At 39.5% G+C, this 20119-nt stretch overlaps 3 protein-coding genes across 6 annotated transcripts; all 3 read right to left on the reverse strand.

Annotated features, from left to right (window-relative positions):
• Positions 1 to 1493: 1493 nt before the first annotated feature.
• alyref (Aly/REF export factor) lies at positions 1494 to 4255 on the reverse strand. The gene is made up of 6 exons (XM_061700269.1): positions 3881 to 4255; positions 2469 to 2621; positions 2253 to 2400; positions 2103 to 2166; positions 1847 to 2036; positions 1494 to 1763 (listed from the first exon to the last, which is right to left on the reverse strand). Exons 1-6 carry the CDS (start codon positions 4124 to 4126, stop codon positions 1749 to 1751), a joined length of 816 nt encoding a protein of 271 aa, XP_061556253.1. The 5' UTR covers positions 4127 to 4255; the 3' UTR covers positions 1494 to 1748.
• A 788-nt stretch (positions 4256 to 5043) lies between these two features.
• mcrip1 (MAPK regulated corepressor interacting protein 1) lies at positions 5044 to 12147 on the reverse strand. Of its 4 annotated transcripts, none has more exons than XM_061701501.1 (5): positions 12060 to 12147; positions 11375 to 11427; positions 9687 to 9790; positions 6401 to 6505; positions 5044 to 6305 (listed from the first exon to the last, which is right to left on the reverse strand). In XM_061701501.1, exons 2-5 carry the CDS (start codon positions 11380 to 11382, stop codon positions 6241 to 6243), a joined length of 282 nt encoding a protein of 93 aa, XP_061557485.1. In that variant the 5' UTR covers positions 11383 to 11427; positions 12060 to 12147; the 3' UTR covers positions 5044 to 6240. The 4 variants fall into 4 exon arrangements, with proteins under 4 accessions (XP_061557485.1, XP_061557482.1, XP_061557483.1 ...); XM_061701498.1 differs by having other exon boundaries at positions 9687 to 9805; XM_061701499.1 differs by having other exon boundaries at positions 11375 to 11460.
• Positions 12148 to 13709: 1562 nt separating this feature from the next.
• Positions 13710 to 15268, reverse strand: ppp1r27a (protein phosphatase 1, regulatory subunit 27a). The gene is made up of 3 exons (XM_061701337.1): positions 14863 to 15268; positions 14588 to 14738; positions 13710 to 13830 (listed from the first exon to the last, which is right to left on the reverse strand). Exons 1-3 carry the CDS (start codon positions 15266 to 15268, stop codon positions 13710 to 13712), a joined length of 678 nt encoding a protein of 225 aa, XP_061557321.1.
• Between the last annotated feature and the right edge of the window lie 4851 nt (positions 15269 to 20119).

The following is a 20119-nucleotide window of genomic DNA, read 5'->3' on the forward strand; positions in this document are numbered from 1 at the left end:
ATCATTTTTAGATCTGACAATAACGAACAATTATCTTAAATAGTGATCATCATTAATGCCATAGACATATAGACATAGACATATACACGAGTCGCCCAGCCCGTGGTACTTATTAATTTAGGTAATTAGTACTACTTCTCACATTTACATGGTCGCCAAGAATTATTGTATTTAACTATTTATGGTTATCAACAAAGTGCAACAAAACTCCGTTAGTCAAACTAATCCCCTAAACTACCGACCTGGTTGCAGACAGCAGAATAATGCGGCATCATTGCTTAAATGACTGCTGCAAGATGGCGGAAACCTTCACGTATATTCCGACATTGGATGAGTAATTTAACGTAACAATATCCTTAACAGGAAGTGGTTTGCGCGACAGGGTGAGGAAGAATCCCACCCACCATTTCATTAACAACTAAATAAACATAACGGTTAGAACTGTAACTGTGCCTAGTAAAATGAGAAATTGTCATGGAACAGAAGAAAAACACAAAAAGACCCACACAAACTGTGCAGTAATATATTTTACAGTCATGAAACCCAGCAACAATGACCGCCAGTAACATAGGAGGAAATTAGCATGTTTGTGACAAATCCCCCGTTTTGATAAGAATAACATTTACAATGTCCTCCCGCAACACAGGCCTCAGAAATCCATGAAACAACATTGTCCTTCAGAGTACAATGCGTACGCTTTAGCTTCGTAATATATTTGCGAGAGCAGGACACATTTGAGTTTGTTCTACTTAGTTCCTGAGGAGAACGGCAGCGTAGTGACATCTAGCGGCAGAGCTGTAGTAGACATTCACTACTACATACATGGTACATGGCAATAAATTTGAAAATCGTAGACGAGTGAATTTCAGTACTCATACATTGTATAATGGCATTAAACACTTAGGAAAATATTTTCAGGTCAAATTCCTGCCTAATTTCCAGTTTCTTGTTACATAACCTAGTTCCTAGAGATGGTAAATTTTGAGTTTTTGTTTGTTGTAAACTAGTCATCTAAATTATACAAATAAAAAAAATCATGAAATATTTTAGTGTATGCAGTGCATCTCTAGGAGTTTCACTTTTTGAACTCCCTAAATCCAGCTTTTGACACTATTGTATTAGAGATGTACCTGTAGTTTTTGTGTTTGACTACTTGTTTGCCTAAAAAAAAAAAAAAAAATTGGTACTGGGAACTATATACTTGGCACAACTGCAGCATGATGTCTTTCCAGGTTGTATATTTTTATTAATCCTGTTGCAGAAATTCAGGATTTCTAATTATACAAAATCAGAAACTGAGGAATCATGTGAAAGTATACCTTGTTTTTAAAGGGGCTTTCTGAGTAATTGGGAGCTCTAACTTCTTCCATGCCAAATCAGATTATAAAGCAAAAATGTGAATGAAAGACATAAGATGTAAAAAAAAAACACCTAAAATGTTAAATTCATTGCAGATGTAAGAAACAATACAGACAATAGGAAAGAGTCTGTGGTTAATATACACTGCAGGTTTTATTAGAAGTTTCATTTACTACAAGTTTTGAGGAATGGACTTTCCAACTTTCAACCTACAGACAATTTTTTTTGTCAAAAAGGGGGGAAAAAAGTAAAAAACACTTTAGAGCAGTTAAGAGGCTGGAGCAACAATCAATCACATTAGGACAACCATGTGTAAAACAATTTGCACTACTGTAACAAGCATCCTTCTGTGTAGAACAAGAAAGAATGACGGAGAACAGCAACACTTCTTAGCTGGTGTCCATCTGAGAATACAGAACCAGAGTAACCATTAGACAGCTGTATTTTGTTACTCCTACCCATGAACTGTGGGAAAAGCTGGACTCACTCTTGCATTGTAGGCGTCTAACTGGGCATCAAGTTCTTCTGCTGAAAGCTGCTGTTTGCTACTCCCCCCTCGGCCACCTCGACCCCGTCCTCTGAAGCCGCCTGCGCCACGACCTCCAATGCGGCCTCCTCTCTGCATGCCCCCAAAGCCGCCCCCGCGATTCCTGTTCATTCCACCGCCTCTGTTCATCCTAGAAATAAAATAACATCGTAAATTGTGTCATCGTTAGGGACTGGGATTGGTTGACAACACCTACCCCTGCATTGGCCGCCTCTGTGTATCAATCTGTGATGTGACAAGCTGTATGTTCATGGGCCTCCCTGGAAGGACCAAAAAAAGACTTGTAAAATGGGAAGGAGTGGCTATGAACTGACCAGATATTGCAAAACAAATCCTTAGTACTCACCATCCAGTGGGATGCCATTGTACTGTTTCATGGCCTTCAGCGCATCTGCCCTTCTTTCAAAGTGGACATCTGCTGTTCCTAGGCTTCTTCCTGAACGATCATAATGGACTGCAGCCTTTTTCAGTGTCCCAAACTCAGCAAAAAGTTCCTACAGAACAAACGATACTTCAGCAACAAGCCCCTAATCTTTGACAACAAGACAAACTGGGATTATACCTGAATATCTGCATCAGAAACACCAAAATCAAGATTGGAGACTAGGAGCTTCCCTCCGGTTTCTACACCAGCGCCGCCACCAGCTGTTCCGTTGAATCCACTGAAGCCGTTGTCGAACATGTCGTGTTGCCATTTATCTGGAAGCTGTTTGGGCTGCAACAGATGAAAGAGAACGCACCTGCTGACTTCAGGAATCCGCTTGCCTCTGTCAATCACAGAGTCCACACGGCTGGGTGTTGGGGCAAGCAGAGGCTCCACTTCCAACATGGCCAGGGTGCTCAGCTCCCCCAAGAGAGTGCCCATTATCCCCCCTTGCCCACCCAGTAACTAAAAGCATGTCGATCCCCCTCAGAGGATGCACACAATAATAATAAAAAATAATCTATGTGGGCTGTATTGTCGTTTATTGCATGCATAATTTGGCGTAGTGTGATGTTTGGCACTTTCTTTTATTCACAATCCAAACTACCACACACATTTTTTTTGTTTTTTTTTGTTTTTTTAAACGGTTCAACTGGCCCACCGAGGCTAACAGCAAATGCGGCCCATTGCCTCCTCCGCCGCAGGCTCTCCAGAAATGATCATCTTTGTCCCCATCCGAAGCATCCTTGCCTCCCACGATGAAAAATGATTCCAAAAGTTCGTTAAAGCCAAGGAAATGGCTTTCATTGTTTGGGGGGGTGGGGTGTCCATGAGGAATGTGGATGGATCAGAAAACTAGAGCAGCTACGGCGTCCATTTTGAGAACACGCCATTTTGACATGGGCTTTGTCTGGTACGTTCAGAGACGCACACAAACACGGCCTGGTGGTGATTAGCTAGCTATCAGTACACTATGTAAAGGGGAGTTGAAGTCCTGGGATCCATCCACCACAACTGTTGAAATGATTGGGCCTTTAAAATGGAGCTGGCCAGCCACTCCCGGACAAAGGACATCTTGGACGCTCAAACTGGTGCTCCTTTTGAGATGAAGAAAATAAATACTGGATGCTCTGTTGTTCTTCTCTCGCCACCAAAAAGACACTTGATGAAAAGCAATGATATTGTCGGTGGACGAAAAATTTTTAAATCTGCGGTAGGAGATTCAAAATGGCGACGTCAGACCTTCCACGATCCAACTTTAGCTAATGTGCCAAGACGGCTAGCATATTTCCTTTTTCAAAAAGGGCTTCTTCTTGGGGGAGGAAAAAAATTTAACATAAGGTTGGTTGGTTGGTTCGGGAAAGGACAGACAAATTAAGAATACAATTTCCTTTAATGCTCAACTGCTCGTGTTAAGAGCTCTCCGTCGAGAGAAATTTGGCGGCTAGCATTCACTTTTATTCGTTGATTAGCAAGCTGGCTGGAGTATAGAAGGTTGTTACCCAGGCAGTTTGCCCAAGGTTTTTCCCTTTTTCTGCCCATTCTCATACCCTGTTGTATGGCGTCGGTCTGCCTCTAGCGCGGTTCGTGTATTGACGGTTCCTCATGGGGCCGGATCCTGCGCCTCGGCCTCCAAATCCTCCGCCGCTCATTCCTCCGGGGCGCCCAGCGCCTCCTCCTCGGCCGCCGCCAGGGCCTCCGCGGCCTCGGCCTCTTCCACCCCTGCCGCCACCTCTATGCTGCTGCCTGTTCTGTTTGATAATGTCGTCTAAAGACATATCCATTTTGTCGGTCATAATGCTTTCTCCAAAAAGGTTAAGCTGTTGACAAAATAATGTTTTTTTAAAAAGGTACTCCCTAAACTTGCTAGACTTGCTTGTCTATCTTCCCGCAACTGAAGCCAACTGGTTGGCTTAGTTTAACGCCAAGGGCTTAAAAAAGCTTCGGCGACGTTACGTCAACACGCAACACACGTAACTACGTCACAGACGAATTATCACATTATTAATATTAATCGAACGGCCACCTCGCTTTAAATGTTTGTCGTTTTCCTCTAATATTAAACGTGGCTTCAAATATTTTTGTTGTAAACTGGCACGATGTATAATTTACAACTAACAGTAACCTCATCTTTTAAAAACATTTTAAATTTTTACCTTCCTTTTTACACTGTAAAGTTTCACTCAAAACTTCCGTCCACATCGCTTCCTTTTTGTTATTAAAATTTTTAGCAATGTTAATACAAATGTAATTAAAGTATTGAAATGAAATGAGAAATGAAATGATTTGTCTGCTTGGTCTATGTCCAACTTCAGCTCTTTAATTATCAATACTGTTACGTCAAATTGTACCTTTGGGCTCGATCATGGCCCAATTGAAAACTACACACATATATATATATAAACTTCGTGTTTGCTTGTTTGAATCAAACATGGGTAAAATGGGTTTCATTGTCGACTCACACTCAAAATTGTAGTGTTTTTTTGTTTTCTGTAAGATTATAAGAGTTTTGGAGAAGAGTGGTGCTGTATTGAGAATACTACATAAAACACATCTTCGAGATTGTTTTCCAACCTGTGCATTTTGCAAAAAAATGTAATTTGAAAAGTTAATTTTTAAAAATATTTTATGCTTATGACAAGAACTGATGTTTGTTAAAAACTTAATGCAATAAAAGAAGCAAAAACATAACAAATAGTAAAAATGACAGGCTGTTTGTACACGGACAAAAATGGCCACTAACGAGCTGAAAAGGTAGTAAAATTGAACAAGGCCTGAGCGATAACAGCAGTAACATTGGTCAACAGACTTGGTAAAAAAACAACAACATTCAGAATGGGCAACATAATACTTTTGAACATAAATATTAGACTTTATTGGACGTTTTCTGCAAGATCATTGGCAGCGTCATGGACATAAAAACAATAAAACAGCATTGATTCCATGGCATAGCCTCAAGCATTTGCAAAAAGCATACAGATTGATGTGTTTTATTTCCTTTTCTGTTAATTGACCCAAGGGTGTGTGTGCGTGTGTGTGTTGGGGGGGGGGGGGGGGGGGGGTGTATTTGCATGGTATCTGGGTTTTGCTACTGCATGCTGTAGTGACATGTTTACAACAGCATTGTCACTTCATTTGTTTTGCATTTAGGTGACAGACTTTTTCAGCATTCACTGACTGTTTCTATAGGTAACAGCAAATTCTTGTTAGGAATATACAATTTATTCTGTTGTAATCTGACCTGGGATATTAAGACTAGTAAACTACAAATTACTTGTAGACAACTGGTCAATATCCGTGGTGGATGAATACAAGAAGGTGTAGTGTAAAAGTAGTTTATTCAACATTTTGGGAAGAGGTGTTAATCAACGGGGTAGAATACTTTGGGAGCTTTCTTAGTAAAGCCAGTTTTTAGGGAAAACTATTCTTCTACGAACATTGTCTTTGCATTTTGCTTTTAAAAATATGCTCATCAAGTGTGCATCCAATGTGTCATCATTAATGCTACACTTCATCTTGCCAACTACCTTTTTACAAAACAAACAACAAAACAGAAAAGCCCTTTGTCATTTTTCCTGGTACGTAATAGTAAACTGCAGTCTTTTGTGTCCGGTGGAACAGTTTGTACCTCAGCATCAGATGCCAACAACATCTACTGGAGGTTTTTATCAGTCCTTTTCATACATTAGGAGGATTTTGTGGCCTTCAACATGATTCATGACAGATATTTCTAATGTAAAGATCTTCTTCATCCCTTGTAGGGTGTAAAGAAAAACATGGGCTTGCTGTGGTTCAAAGTTCACAGAGAATTGTTTGGCATTCTGGCGCAGACTGGCAAATAGGGCTGACTGTCAGAGGAAAAGTTCTGAATGATGATGGGTTGAAAAAAGTGCATGGACCATCTTGAGGACTAAGACTTCTTTGAGTCCTGTGTGTTACGTTTCTTGAGGTCAGTCAGGTCCACTGGTATGAAAGCTGACGATCACCAAGAAGAAAAATGTCAGCATTTCACTTTTTTATCAATCCTTTACTGATTACTGGGATGTACATTTGATTTCAGTTATGCTTACAGTGTAGGTTAGGATTTGGATTCTTCTCAACATATTCCTGTGGTCCACGGTCATTACGCTCTGTGTTTTGGGTTGATCGAATTTCTCTGAGCACAAACTGCCAGGCTGTGAAACAAAACACAAATACCTTGGTAAATTTAGGATATCTATTTAGGGTATTACTGATTGAAGTAATGACAGGATAGTAAAACACTCAATGTAAATTATACTTTTCTTCTTAGAGATGATTGTTACTGTTTTCCTAAACAAATAAAATTGTTAAGCTATTAATATTAGTTCAGATTGGTCATATCCAAATTATTGTAGAAAATGTAGTTGAATTAAAAAAGAATGCAGCTCAAAATGTGCAACAGTTTTTAGCACAACCTTTATTTTACATACATTCAAAAAATGTTTTCAGTGTAAACATCAGTCCATTCTCAGTACATCCTATCCTCACCAGGGTCGCAGAAGTGCTGCAGCCTATCCCAGGTTACACGCTGAACTGATCGCCAGCCAATCACAGAGGACAAAAACAAACAAACATTTACATTCACAGCCTTCAATTAACCTACCATCCGTTTTTGGAATGTGAGAGGAAACCTGAGTACCCAGAGAAAACCCACGCAGGCAAGTGTGAGAACATGCAAACTTCACACAGGAAGGCCTGAGCCCAGATTCGAATCTACGACCTCTGAACCGTGAGGCGGATGTGCTAACCAGTCATCCACCATGCCACCAGTGTAAACATCAACATTAATATAGATACTACACAACTGTATCTTTTTTTCAGTCAAATTCAACTGAATTACAATTCACGCAGTCATGTTTTTACAAGACTTAGTGGGTACAGAAAGTATTAAGACACCCTAAAATTTTTCACTCTTTGTTATATTGCAGCCATTTGCTAAAATCAATAAATTTTCCTCAATGTACACACAGCACCCCATATTGACAGAAAAAAACAGAATTGTTGATTTTTTTGCAGATTTATTAAAAAAGAAAAACTGAAACATCACACAGCCATAAGTATTAAGTCGTGATGTTACGAGATGTGCCGAGTCTTCGAGGCGTGTGTTGAGTAATGGAGGGGACGTTTCCGCAAAGCGTGTATCGAGGCTTGCTTCATTTAGGGGCGGAGCCGGAAGTGATGAGGTCCGAAGTTTCGCTGCCCGGCTGTACCACGTGACCGATTCGGGGAGCGCTTCAGTGTTACCCGTGAGGTTTGAGAGCAATCTAAACCCCTCATGCAGGCTCCATTCAAAATGTGTGTCTGTTATATAGAGTTGTGGTCAGTTCAGTTTGGATAAAGACTGTGTAGTTTGTATAGGCTAATAGAGTTTGGAGTGTTGCCAGCAGTTTGGACAGATAGCAAGTTCGGAATCCTTGGAAAGAGGCTGCTGGCCGCTAACCCAGCACCCTGGTCTAATAGCCCAGTGGTTGGTGTACTCGACTCTCAACCTTGAGTTCGAACCCCAAGCAGGACCACACCGCTTAAGGAAATGTCATTGAGGTTTATCAATTACCTTTGTTTAACAAAAAATGCATTTTCCACCATTTCTTATCTTATTCACGGGGCAAGTATTTATTGTGTTCACAGAAAGCAAGGTCAAATAAAACCTCACTGGGAGAGCAGAAATTACTGTAGCCCAATTTAAATTTCAAAAAAATTATAAACTGTTATTTCTAAATAAGCACTTTCACATTTTCCCAAAGTGACAGAAAAACATCATTCAACCTGCCATACCAGTGATGAACATTTTAAGCACACAGAATACGTTCAAAAATAATATATTTTACACTTTATGTTGGGAAATTACTTGGTCAACATTGTTTTGTAATACACAGTCATTCACAAGAGCCAAAAAGACGGAAAAATGCAACACAGCACATACTGTATGTGCTATAAACGTACAGCTGCCTTTAATTATGCACAGCAGGTGGTTTCGTGTACAATGAAGCATCAAGAAATGAACCATTACTGACCAGGGGTGTCAAACTCATTTTTGTCTCGGGCCGCATTGGAGTTATGATTTCCCTCAGAGGGCCGTTAGAACAGTGAAATGTTTATTCACCAAATCATATTATTACCGTTACACAGCAAATTGAGGGATAACTAGTTTTGAAATCAGAAGAAAAGGATAATAGTTTGTTCAAGTGTTGTTTAAGTTACTGTAGAAGAAGGGTTTGGTAACAGAAAAATGCAATATCTCAACATTATTATTATGACAATTTGGATACAGATTTTAGCAAAAATCACAGAAGTTGACGAGCATGATTTGCTTTCGCGGGCCACATAAAATGATGTGGCAGGCCACATCTGGCCTTGAGTTTGACACCTATGCATTACTCGAACCAATTGCTGAAGTGTTACAATGCTTCATGAAGATTCATCTCACCATCACTAGTATTAAGACCCTTTGCTCAGTATTTAGTAGCAGCAGGCTTTTGAGCTAATGCAGCCATGAGTCTTTTTGGGAATTTCTCACACCTGGATTGCGGATCCTCTGCCATACCCCCTTTCAGAACTTCTCCAGTTCTGTCAGGTTGGATGGATATAGACAGCTGTGTGGCTTTCCTAATCAAGTCCAATCACTATAATCAAACAGCTGGACTCCAATGAAGGTGTAGAAACATCTCAAGGACGATCAGAAGAAATGGGCAGCATCAGAGTTAAATATAGGAGTGTCAGAGCAAAGGGTCTGAATACTTATGGCTGTGTGATATTTCAGTTTTTCTTTTGTCATAAATCTGCAAAAATTCTGTTGTGTGTTGGGTGCTGTGTGTACATTAATGAGGGAAAAAAGGAGGAAAAAAACTTAAATGATTTTAGCAAATGGCTAAAATAAAACAGAGTGAATAATTTAAGGGGGTTTGAATACTTTTCCCCCACTGGAGCTCGAAATTTTTTCCCCTAAATTTTTAATTAAGGATTCTTGTCGTCTAGCAATATGTAAAGAAGCGAGAGCAACTGTCATATTGATTAAATAAATGATAGCACACTTTTTTACTTGACTTAATGTTCATGTCTTTTTAAATTGTCAAGTTTGTCTCTATTGAGGTAAATACTGCACAAGACAGTTGTTAATTCTGATTAAATTGTGCATGGTTGTGAATGGTTGTTTGCTTCCTTGTGCCCTGTGATTGGCTGGCGACTAGTCCAGGGTGAATGCCACCACTCACCCAAAGTCAGCTGGGATAGGATCCAGCTCACCCTTGACCCGAGTGAGGATAAGCGGTATAGAAAACGGATGGATAATTTCATAGTAAGTATAGAATAATCTACACGGTCTGAAATAATACTTACTATCATGGATAAAACGGACATTTTCCTCATGTGCTGGGGTGAAGAGCTCCCCACAGTTGGTAGGTGATCTGGGGCTTGAAGTCCGCTTGTAACTATTCACCATCCTGGGAGCAGATGAGCTTGAGAAATGTGAAACAACCACAACAGCAGAATAAAATGCCTGAAGCAAGTACAACCCCAATTCCAATGAAGTTGGGATGTTGTGTTAAACATAAATAAAAACAGAATATAATGATTTGCAAATCATGTTCAACCTATATTTATTTGAATACACTACAAAGACAAGATATTTAATGTTCAAACTGATAACCTTAATTGTTTTTAGCAAATAATCATGAACTTAAAATTTTATGGCTGCAACACGTTCCAAAAAAGCTGGAACAGGGTCATGCTTACTCCTGTGTTACAGCACCTTTTCTTTTAACAACATTCAACAAACATTTGGGAACTGAGGAAACTAATTGTTGAAGCTTTGTAGGTGGAATTCTTTCCCATTCTTGCTTGAGGTAGAGCTTCAGCTGTTCAACAGTCCGGGGTCTCCGTTGTCGTATTTTACGCTTCATAATGCGCCACACATTTCCAATGGGAGACAGGTCTGGACTGCAGGCAGGCCAGTCTAGTACCCGCACTCTTTTACTACGAAGCCACGCTGTTGTAACACGTGTAGAATTTGGCATTGTCTTGCTGAAGTAAGCAGGGGCGTCTAAGAAAAAGACGTTGCTTAGATGGCAGCATAGGTTTCTCCAAAACCTGTATGTACCTTTAAGCATTCATGGTGCCTTCACAGATGTGTAAGTTACCCATGCCATTGGCACTAACACAGCCCCATACCAACACAGATGCTGGCTTTTGAACTTTGCATCCATAACAGTCCGGGTGGTTCTTTTCCTCTTTGGCCCAGAGGACACGACTTGGTGTTGTTGATAAATGGCTTTTGCTTTGCATAGTACAGTTTCAAGTTGCACTTACAGATGTAGGGCCGAACTGTATTTACTGACATTGATTTTCTGAAGTGTTCCTGAGCCCATGTGGTGATATCCTTGACACATTGATGTCAGTTTTTGATGCAGTGCCGCCTGAGGGATCAAAGGTCACGGGCATTCAATGTGGGTTTTCGGGCCTTGCCGCTTACATGCAGTGATTTCTCCAGATTCTCTGAACCTTTTGATGATATTATGGACCGTAGATGATGAAATCCCTAAATTCCTTGCAACTGTACATTGTCCTTAAATTGTTCGACTATTTTCTCACGGACTTCTTCACAAAGAGGTGAACCTCGCCATATCTTTGCTTGTGAATGACTGAGCAATTCAGGGAAGCTCCTTTTATACCCAATCATGTCACTCACCTGTTCCCAATTAAGCCTGTTCACCTGTGGGATGTTCCAAGAAGGTGTTTGATGAGCATTCCTCAACTTTCTATCTTTTTTGCCACCTGTCCCAGCTTTTTTGGAATGTGTTGCAGCCATAAAATTAATGATTATATGCTAAAAACAATAAAGTTTATCAGTTTGAACATCAAATATCTTGTCTTTGTAGTGTATTCAATTAAATATAGGTTGAACATGATTTGCAAATCATTCTATTCTGTATTGTATTTAACACAACTTCATTGGAATTGGGGTTGTACATGAGAAGAATATGAACTGATGTACATATTAGTACTTGTTATAATAACACATAACTTACCTTGTCATTCTGTTCACGGTCCTGCTCTCTACTCACTGCTCTATGGTGAGTGCCTTGGAAGAAGTCAGTGGTTTCAAAGTTCTCAACTAGCAATGAAAATCAATGATAATTTCAACATAGCTCCATGATCTAAAATGTTTAAAACACACACAATAGTAAACACGAAGACAACTTACGATCTCATTGGGATAAACAACTACATCTGTGTCACTTATCAGGAACTATTAGGCTTTATGTAATATAACAGCTGTTGATTCAGAGTTGCTGGTATTAATTCTGAAGCAAAGACTAGGTAAACGTCAGCAAATTGAGAAAACAATTACGGTCAGTGACAAAGAAGCTATGTTTACGTTTGGATTTGCGTCGCCCCTGTAAGTCCGTTTTAACATCAGCCAACGCAATAAAAAGTAGTTAAATTTAGTTTTCTATATGGGGTGGCTGTTAGATATTTGAAGGAATTAAGAGGGTTGTGTCGCACTTTAGTAAATCCAGGGGACAGCTACCGATGCAGATTTGCTGACACAATAAAATCTGCTAACAGTAGCCCGCATAGTTAGCTGTTGTCTTCACGTTGCGTTAGGTTCGAACGCCAAATTCTTTAGCAACAAAAGCACTACATAAAATTATTAAGCAATGTAAATAAATTGAATGTATGAATGAAACGAAGTAAATGTCGTGTACAAACCTTTAAAAACTATTTATTTTAGATTTCTTTATGCTGTATACGACGCTAAATTTAGCTAAAACGTTGCCAATGCCAACCAATCATTTCCGGCAAGAAACACGGAAGTGTTCTTCTTCGTCGTCTCTTTTTGTTTTCATGACGCCAATGCGATCCTACATACTGCCGCCCACCGTATCGGAACAGAATAATGGAATACAGGAAAAATAATGGAATACTGTACAGCAGTGATTCCCATCCACGGTGTACAGTAATGAGCAATGAGAGAGCGAGCGAAAGAGAGAGCGAGAGAGCGAGACAGAGAAAGATCACCAGATGTGAGGCAGGGAATGACCAATTTAACTTGCTTTGACAAAATGTAGTTTCAGCTGGAGTAAAAAGTAGTAAGAATAGCTCTTGAATACCCCATAAAATGTCTTTTTTCTCTTGTCCCTCCCTCTTGACGACCTGACTGGCGACCATTTCATGGTGTAGTCCACCTTTCGCCTGAAGTCAGCTGGGATAAACTCCAGTGACCCTAACCAGGATAAGCGGTGTTGAAAAGGGATGGATGGATGGACTTTCGGCCTCTCCCATTCAGGGACACCACAGCGAGTGAATCACATGATTTGTTTGGTATATCTTTTAATGCTGGATGCCATTCCTGATGCAACCTACCCATTATTTTTTTTTTTTAAATCCCGGTTTGAGACTGACAGTGACTTGGTATTGGGGCACTGGCCGGTAATTGAAACCTCGCCGTCTGTCTGAAAGGCAGCAGTAGGCTTTATACAGTACCATTACACTACCAGGGCAAAAATACTAATACTAATGCAAATAAAACATTAATGCACTTGATTTGGTAAATATGTGGCTCATGGAAATTCTTTCTGGTATCATTATGATTATTAATGAAGAATAATGGAATCATTTTTTCCAGTCTTTATAATAAGTATCCTTGGTAAGGTAAAACACACACAAAAACAAGATTTTGCACAAATATTAATGCTGACAACTATTTATAAAATAGTCTTTATTTATGAAAATGTACAAAAATAATTATTGAGGGCAAAATGATAAGACTTTCCTGCTGACATTGTTTTTATCAGCACAGCCTCGATGACAAAAACATAAAACCAGAATATGGGAGGGAAATATTACAGTAATAGAGAAACTGCATCAAGATTTTTCTGATTGAAGTGTTAATTTAAAACTTTTATCATCCTCTTTCTGCACAGCAGTAAGGATTAACAGGAATTACCACCAGTGAATGGTCTACAAGTATTTCAAATTCAGTGTTGTAAATTAAATGCAAGCGTATTAACACTGGAAGTAATTCACAAAATTACTTACGCCAGCACATATATAACCCATATTTTCATTCAGGGACACATTTTAGATGATGGGTTACACTAGTAAGAGAAAAGGAAATAAGGAGTTACTGACAGTCACATACTGACATTAGAACAAAAAGGCAAAAATAGAAAACTGAAAAAGTGACTCATTGGAGAATAGTGGGATCACCCAATTTATATATAAAGAAACATGACAAACTCCCATCGTCATCAGTAGCAAGTTCCGTTTAAAGCCCCTCTGAAAAAAAAATCACTATTTTCCAAGCAATTTGTCAGCTTTTATCTCTTTAGGTTCACTTTGTGTCTAAGAAGTGCCCAATTACATGCAGCCAGCCTCGAACAGTTTGGACAACTCTGTGCAGTCAGGGTCAATGAGGTCGGCCGGCTTCTCTCCGCTCTCGTTTTCTGCGTCTGCGCTGGCACCCACCGAAAGGAGATAGCTGTGTGGAGCATGAAGTGGAGAATTTCAGACATTTTCGGAAAGAATTTAGTTCCAACTTTTCTTTTTTTTCTGTTCTGGGTCTATTCATTAACCCTTTGTTGTCTTGAGACAATATACGTGCATAAGGGATTTGCTTTGATACAATGTTTTTAGAATAACATTTTACAGGATATAATTACTCAAGACAATCACAGGAATCAATTACGAGTCGAGACTTAATCCATCCATCTGTACCGCTGCCTATCCAAAATGACTTTGGGCGAGAGCCGGTACACCCTTGGACTGGTCGCTATCCTATAGAGCTTATTATCATAAGGGTCGTGGGTGGTGAAATGGAGCCTCTCCCAGTTGTCTCTGTGTGAGAGGCAGAGTTCACCCTGGACTGGTTGCCAGTCAGTAGCAGTGCACATATAGACAGACCATATACACTCACTTTCCTACCGATTTGCAATTTAGAGTTTTCAGTTACCCTAACATGCATGTTTTTGGGGTGTGGAAGGAAGCTGGACTATTTTGAAAAAACCAGCAACAAGCACGGGGAGAACATGCAATCCCCACACAGGAGGGCCCGAGCCGACATTCAAACCCAGAGTCTTTCGACTGTGAGGCAGATGTGATAAACACTAGCTAACCATGCCGCATAATGAAGATGCAAATTTAAAGATATGGTGTACTAATCCATCATATTTTTACGTTAAACTGTTATTTTTCATTAAATCATCACCAATCATTGTTTCAAATGCCAGTTGGGTTACCTTGCAATTTCGGGAAAACCGTCACTGCAGGCCATGTGAAGAGGTGTCCAGCCGTCCTCGTCTCTCTGATGGACATCAGCGCCGTACTTGACCAGCAGCTTCACCACCTCCAGGTTACCTGTCAGCACCGCTTCGTGTAGCGCTGCCATACCTGAATGCATCACACTACTTGAGGCCACTGCAGCATTGCATCGCGCTCAGCTCAAGTCAATGACTCTTTTAGTACCCATGCATGCAAAATTGCCCCATGAAGGAAGCGGTGGTGCACTACTCACCTGAGTGAAAGAGCGTATCCACACGAACTTTCCTTGTTCTGATGAATCGACCAATTTGTTCCAACTCTCCACGTCTAACAACATCCTGGAAGATGATGTCATTAGGAAAGTGCACAGTTCTCTTGGCAGGTGTGATTGGTATCACAGGAGCTGGATTTTCTCGTGCTCGGGTGTGCTGCGTTGAGCTGTACCGGGAAGGGATGTACGTTGATGCAGACTTATAGGAGGGTGTGTGGTATGATGGGATATAATGTGCACTGTTATCCTGGCTTGGGGTGTACTTGGATGCAGAGGTGTATGATGGTGTATAGTGACTGGATGCATACTGTATAGGTGTGTGGTAGGTGTGTGTGTACTGAGAATGCCGTGTGTACGTTGACACTGGAATATGGTAGTTGTACTTCATTGCAGTGATGCAGTGGTTACAGATCTGTGTCCGTCTATGCTGTCAGCCCAGCTGGGAGGACATGAGAGATCATACAAAAACACAAAAAAAACAGTCCCAAAAAACAAGAACAAAAAACAATATCCTGTTTGTTTCTTTTGTCCTCCTTGCTTGTCTTTTATCCTTTAGGTTCCACCTAGGTCCATCGGTTACTTGTTCAGTATTATAAAAGTTATTTTATGTCATTTTCTTTACTTAGATATCCTATATCCCTTTTAGCTTGTGTGGTCCTTTTTCTCTTTTTTTTTTTTTTTTTACTGATACCACAATTCTGTCCTAGTTTCTCTGGACGTTTTCAGGCAGAACGATCTGTCCTCTTATGGCGCAAGTCATACATGGACCTCTATATAGCTTCTGTCGGGCTATTTTTGGGCCTAATATCCAGTGACTTCAGCGTGGAAATGAAAAGCCCTTGCCCAACCCCACCCACCCTGAAGTCACATGTCCAATGAAACTGTACCCATCCCTAGCTCATAAAAATGTTGACAGCCATAATGTTCCCTTTGAGTCTTGCAAAAGACATTACCACCATTAAAAAAAACATCAAAAAAACCACAAGGGTCAATGCTGAAAGTGCAGTAAAAAGAGCATAATCTTTATGTACACAGTTTAAGCCAAAATGACTCATACCATGGGTAAGTTTTGAGTTAAAGTGATTTTTTTTAACTTGCTGAATGCATATCACACATAAAGTGTCAAGAGAGTATTACATTGTTAAAGATATTAATTTAATTTATTAATTTTCACAGTTTTTTTCATTTTCCAATTTACTGTGTTTGTGTGTTCTTGTACTCATAACAACTGAGTTACTATGACAAAAATGTAATTTAACGTTATATTATCTTGTGTCTTTTTATTAAGATGTACAGTATGTTAGGTTTTACAGTGTAGCAGCAGCAGTATGTATGGTAACTGTACATTCTTATGCAGTATAAATATTAATATGCACATGTGAACATGAATACAACACAGCAATAATAGGTAGCAGCATTGTAAGTAGTATTATACATAGAAAGTTAATGCAGCACATATATTTACTCTAGTCATATCCTCATTTTATGAAGCCATTTCAAGTTAACACAATGTTCTGCACTATTCTAATCCATCGTGGTAACTTCTAGCACAATCTTGTGGTTCTCAACTTGTCACCCGAGGAACTGCATTTTCCTGTTGTCGCTAAGCCACAACCCAGTTTTATAGAAATAAGGACCATGAAAGAAAATTAAGTATTGTTTAAAAAATATCCCTTGCAAACATTTTGATCCTATTTTTTAAAGATAACTATGTATGCTCACATGTTCAAAGTGTCTTTGGAGCATCTTATTAAAATAGAGAGGATGAACATGACAACTGCATGTACTCGACGGGTATTTGGGGCGAGCACTGCAACAAATAGCAAAATCTACAAGTAATTGACGCCCACCCAGAAAAGTTTGCAATTGCCTATAGATGGCATAAGATGCCAGAAAAGCACTTTTTTTCTTTTTAACAGGGCTAAGGCATGACAAACTAAAGCTCCTCCCCTCACTTCAACCTTGGTCCTTGTCCCCAAGATGCCACAAGTTAGCCCTAAAGCAATATTTTTATACATGGCTTTGGTCTGAGCACAAAAAAGGAGAATAGGTGAGTTTTTTTTAGCAAATAACGGAGAAGAGGTTTTACCCAACCAAAATCAGCGAATAGACCAACTTCGAATATGCAGGTGTTTACTGTATAGTAAAATTAAATACGGTCCAAAATGTTTCTAAAATGTTATTTTCCAAATAAAAGGGAAGTCCAAAATGGGATGCACATGAAATACTGTATTTCACTGTAAATGGGGTCCTCAGTTTGCAATGGAGGTGCACTCCATACTTCCACATATTTACAGTAAACTTTTATGTGAAAAATACTAATAGGCCATAAATATAAAACGATACAATGAAAAACAGTATATAAGTATTGCAATAATAACAGAGCATGCCTTGTTCCACGTTAGCACATATTTATACATCGCTGTGCAAACTAATTCATTGTGTACCATATTCGTAACCTCGAAACGTATCTTGTTATCTTTGTAAACCGAGGACCCCCTAAAGTTTTTTTAATTACCTGTACACAATCCGTCCACTTTTGGGTCCTGTTCCATTAGTTGATAATCAGTTCCAGAGCATTCTAATCGACTATACATTTCGAACATTGAACTGAAACTTTGTCAAAAAACAAACTAGTGAATACTGTAAATCCCTTTTCTTTGGGGTTTTTTGTTTGATGATAAATTCAATATGTTACAGAACAGATAAACGTTCATTTTGGAATGTGCTTGATGTCATGACAGGCACTGATAACGTTAAAAAATATATGATATGGGGCATTTGAAAGTGGGGCTCATCCATTTCTAGTTTCTGAGGTGATCCCAGATAGCTATGCTTCATTCATGCATGTTCTTCTCATGCTCCTCATGCTTGACCTTTCAGAACCAGAGAGTAAAATTCACCCTCCTGTAGAGGTTATCTGTGTGGTAATGACTGATGGGGTATAGACACCGCATGTAAAGCCTCCCAGTAAATGTCACTCAAAAGTCTCATGGTTTCCAAAATTCCAGCTATTTACAACTTTGAAGTCTTGCCACGTTCTGGAAGATGTGCATGGCAAATACAGGATCCTGTGCGTAGAACCAAATGTCATATTAATCATTGTATGCACAGCTTTGTTTGCCTACACAATTTATGAATCAAACATTACAAAAATAATTGGTCTAACTTTTTTTTTTTTTTTTTAAATCAACAAATGCTCATAACAAATGCATACGTGTGAATAAAGCTGCAACATTGTGTTGGTGGCACCAGCTGTCCTCAGACACACCTCTCAGCTGGGCCCAGCTGGTCATAACTGGCTTAAAGGACAGAGAACCATTTGGACCTTTTATCTACTTTGGGCGTAGTGTTGACAACAACAGTAGATTATCTGATCTCAAACTATTTTCTGCATAGCAGGGTCTTGATGATCTCTAACCTCCACTAAGAACCAAAAGCACAAGAGGTAATGTTTTGTCTATTAAAGTATAATATTTCCACGAACCAGAAACTGGCCTGCTTACTAACACATAAACAAATATGGTGTTCCAGGATTGTGTCAGTCTTCAGAGGAATATTTTCTCTTTTTATTTTCTGTTTGTGCTAACATTTTCGCAATGCCCTGCCCCAGAATAATCACCCAAAAAAAAAAAAAAAAAAAAAAAGCTACGGTCCCGTCTATTCCTAATGATAGTCATAATGCTCAATTGATTTTTAAGCTTTGCCATTGTAGTATTCTATTATTAGGAGTTTCTCATCATTTATTGAGTGAGAAATCATATTTGTAATACAAGTAAATGATCAAAATGGTCTCTTTACACATTATAATGATGCACTACAACCAGTCAACGAAGGGGGAAACAAATAATACGGAAATAAAATACTGAATATTCCAGATTTTTTTCACTCTGGTCAAATTTTGAGTGAAAGTAAATTGTAATTTGTTGAACAGTATCTGGTGGCACGGTGGCCGACTGGTTAGAGCGTCAGCCTCACAGTTCTGAGGACCGGGGTTCAATCCCCGCCCCTGCCTGTGTGGAGTTTGCATGTTCTCCCCGTGCCTGCGTGGGTTTTCTCGGCACTCCGGTTTCCTCCCACATCCCAAAAACATGCATGGTAGGTTAATTGACAACTCTAAATTGCCCGTAGGTGTGAATGTGAGTGCGAATGGTTGTTTGTTTGTATGTGCCCTGCAATTGGCTGGCAACTGGTTCAGGGTGTACCCCGCCTCCTGCCCGATGATAGCTGGGATAGGCTCCAGCACGCCCGCGACCCTACTGAGGAGAAGGGGCTCAGAAAATGGATGGATGGATGAACAGTATCTTTTACATGTGAAAGTGGTAAAAGATCTTTAGAAGGTAATGATAACTCATTTCTAACCCTGAAGAGTAGGAGTCACCAACTTTTTTGAAATTGAGAGCTACTTCCTGGGTACTGAGTAATGCAAAGGTGCTCCCAGTTCAATACACACTATATAAATATAAATACATTTGCTGAAATTGTTTTGGGGTAAATCTCCTCATTGTTGTTAGCTTATCGCCACAAACACTATAGTTTGGTCAAGCACTACAATACTGACATATGAACTACACTACAGATATTTAAAAATGGTCATTTCCAAATTTACACAAATGCAAGTGTGATTTAAGAGAAATAATAGCAACAAAAAAAAAATGTTCGATGCAGTTTACAGGCAAGCGGTGCTAGGTAAAATTTGGAAGCATCTCACTGGTGAGCTTCTTTTAGAACAGGCTACCTCGTGTGGTTCTTGTGGGCTACCTGTTGCTCGCGGGCCTGATGTAGAGCAGTCTAATTTGATATGCCTGCATTACGAAAGTGGATGGATGATTTTGGTCATGGAACCTTTTGTTATAAAAAAAGAAAAAAGAAAATAGCATATACATTTTTAAAATCAGTATCTTAAATCCCATTTTAACTTTAACTCAAAATTAGGCCACTGTACACACTCTGCACTTTGTGCTACAACTCAGGTTAATAATAATGTTGTTCTTATGCTGATGTCCCTTTTCAGTCCCTTTTATTCATTTTTTAAACCTTATTATATATATACTACACGTCCCTACTTAAGGCTATGTTGATGATGCAATCAGTGCCTGAGTGTCCGACAGTTATCCGTGCAAGACGCAACATTGCTAGCCCATGAATCCACTCCGCTTTCCGTCCACGACCATGAGTTCTTCCTGATCACGTTTCTGATCAAATGACTGCCCTATAAAGGGTAAACATAACACTGAAC

This window comes from Phycodurus eques, chromosome 16 (assembly GCF_024500275.1).
Source record: "Phycodurus eques isolate BA_2022a chromosome 16, UOR_Pequ_1.1, whole genome shotgun sequence".
Taxonomy (NCBI): Eukaryota; Metazoa; Chordata; class Actinopteri; order Syngnathiformes; family Syngnathidae; genus Phycodurus; species Phycodurus eques.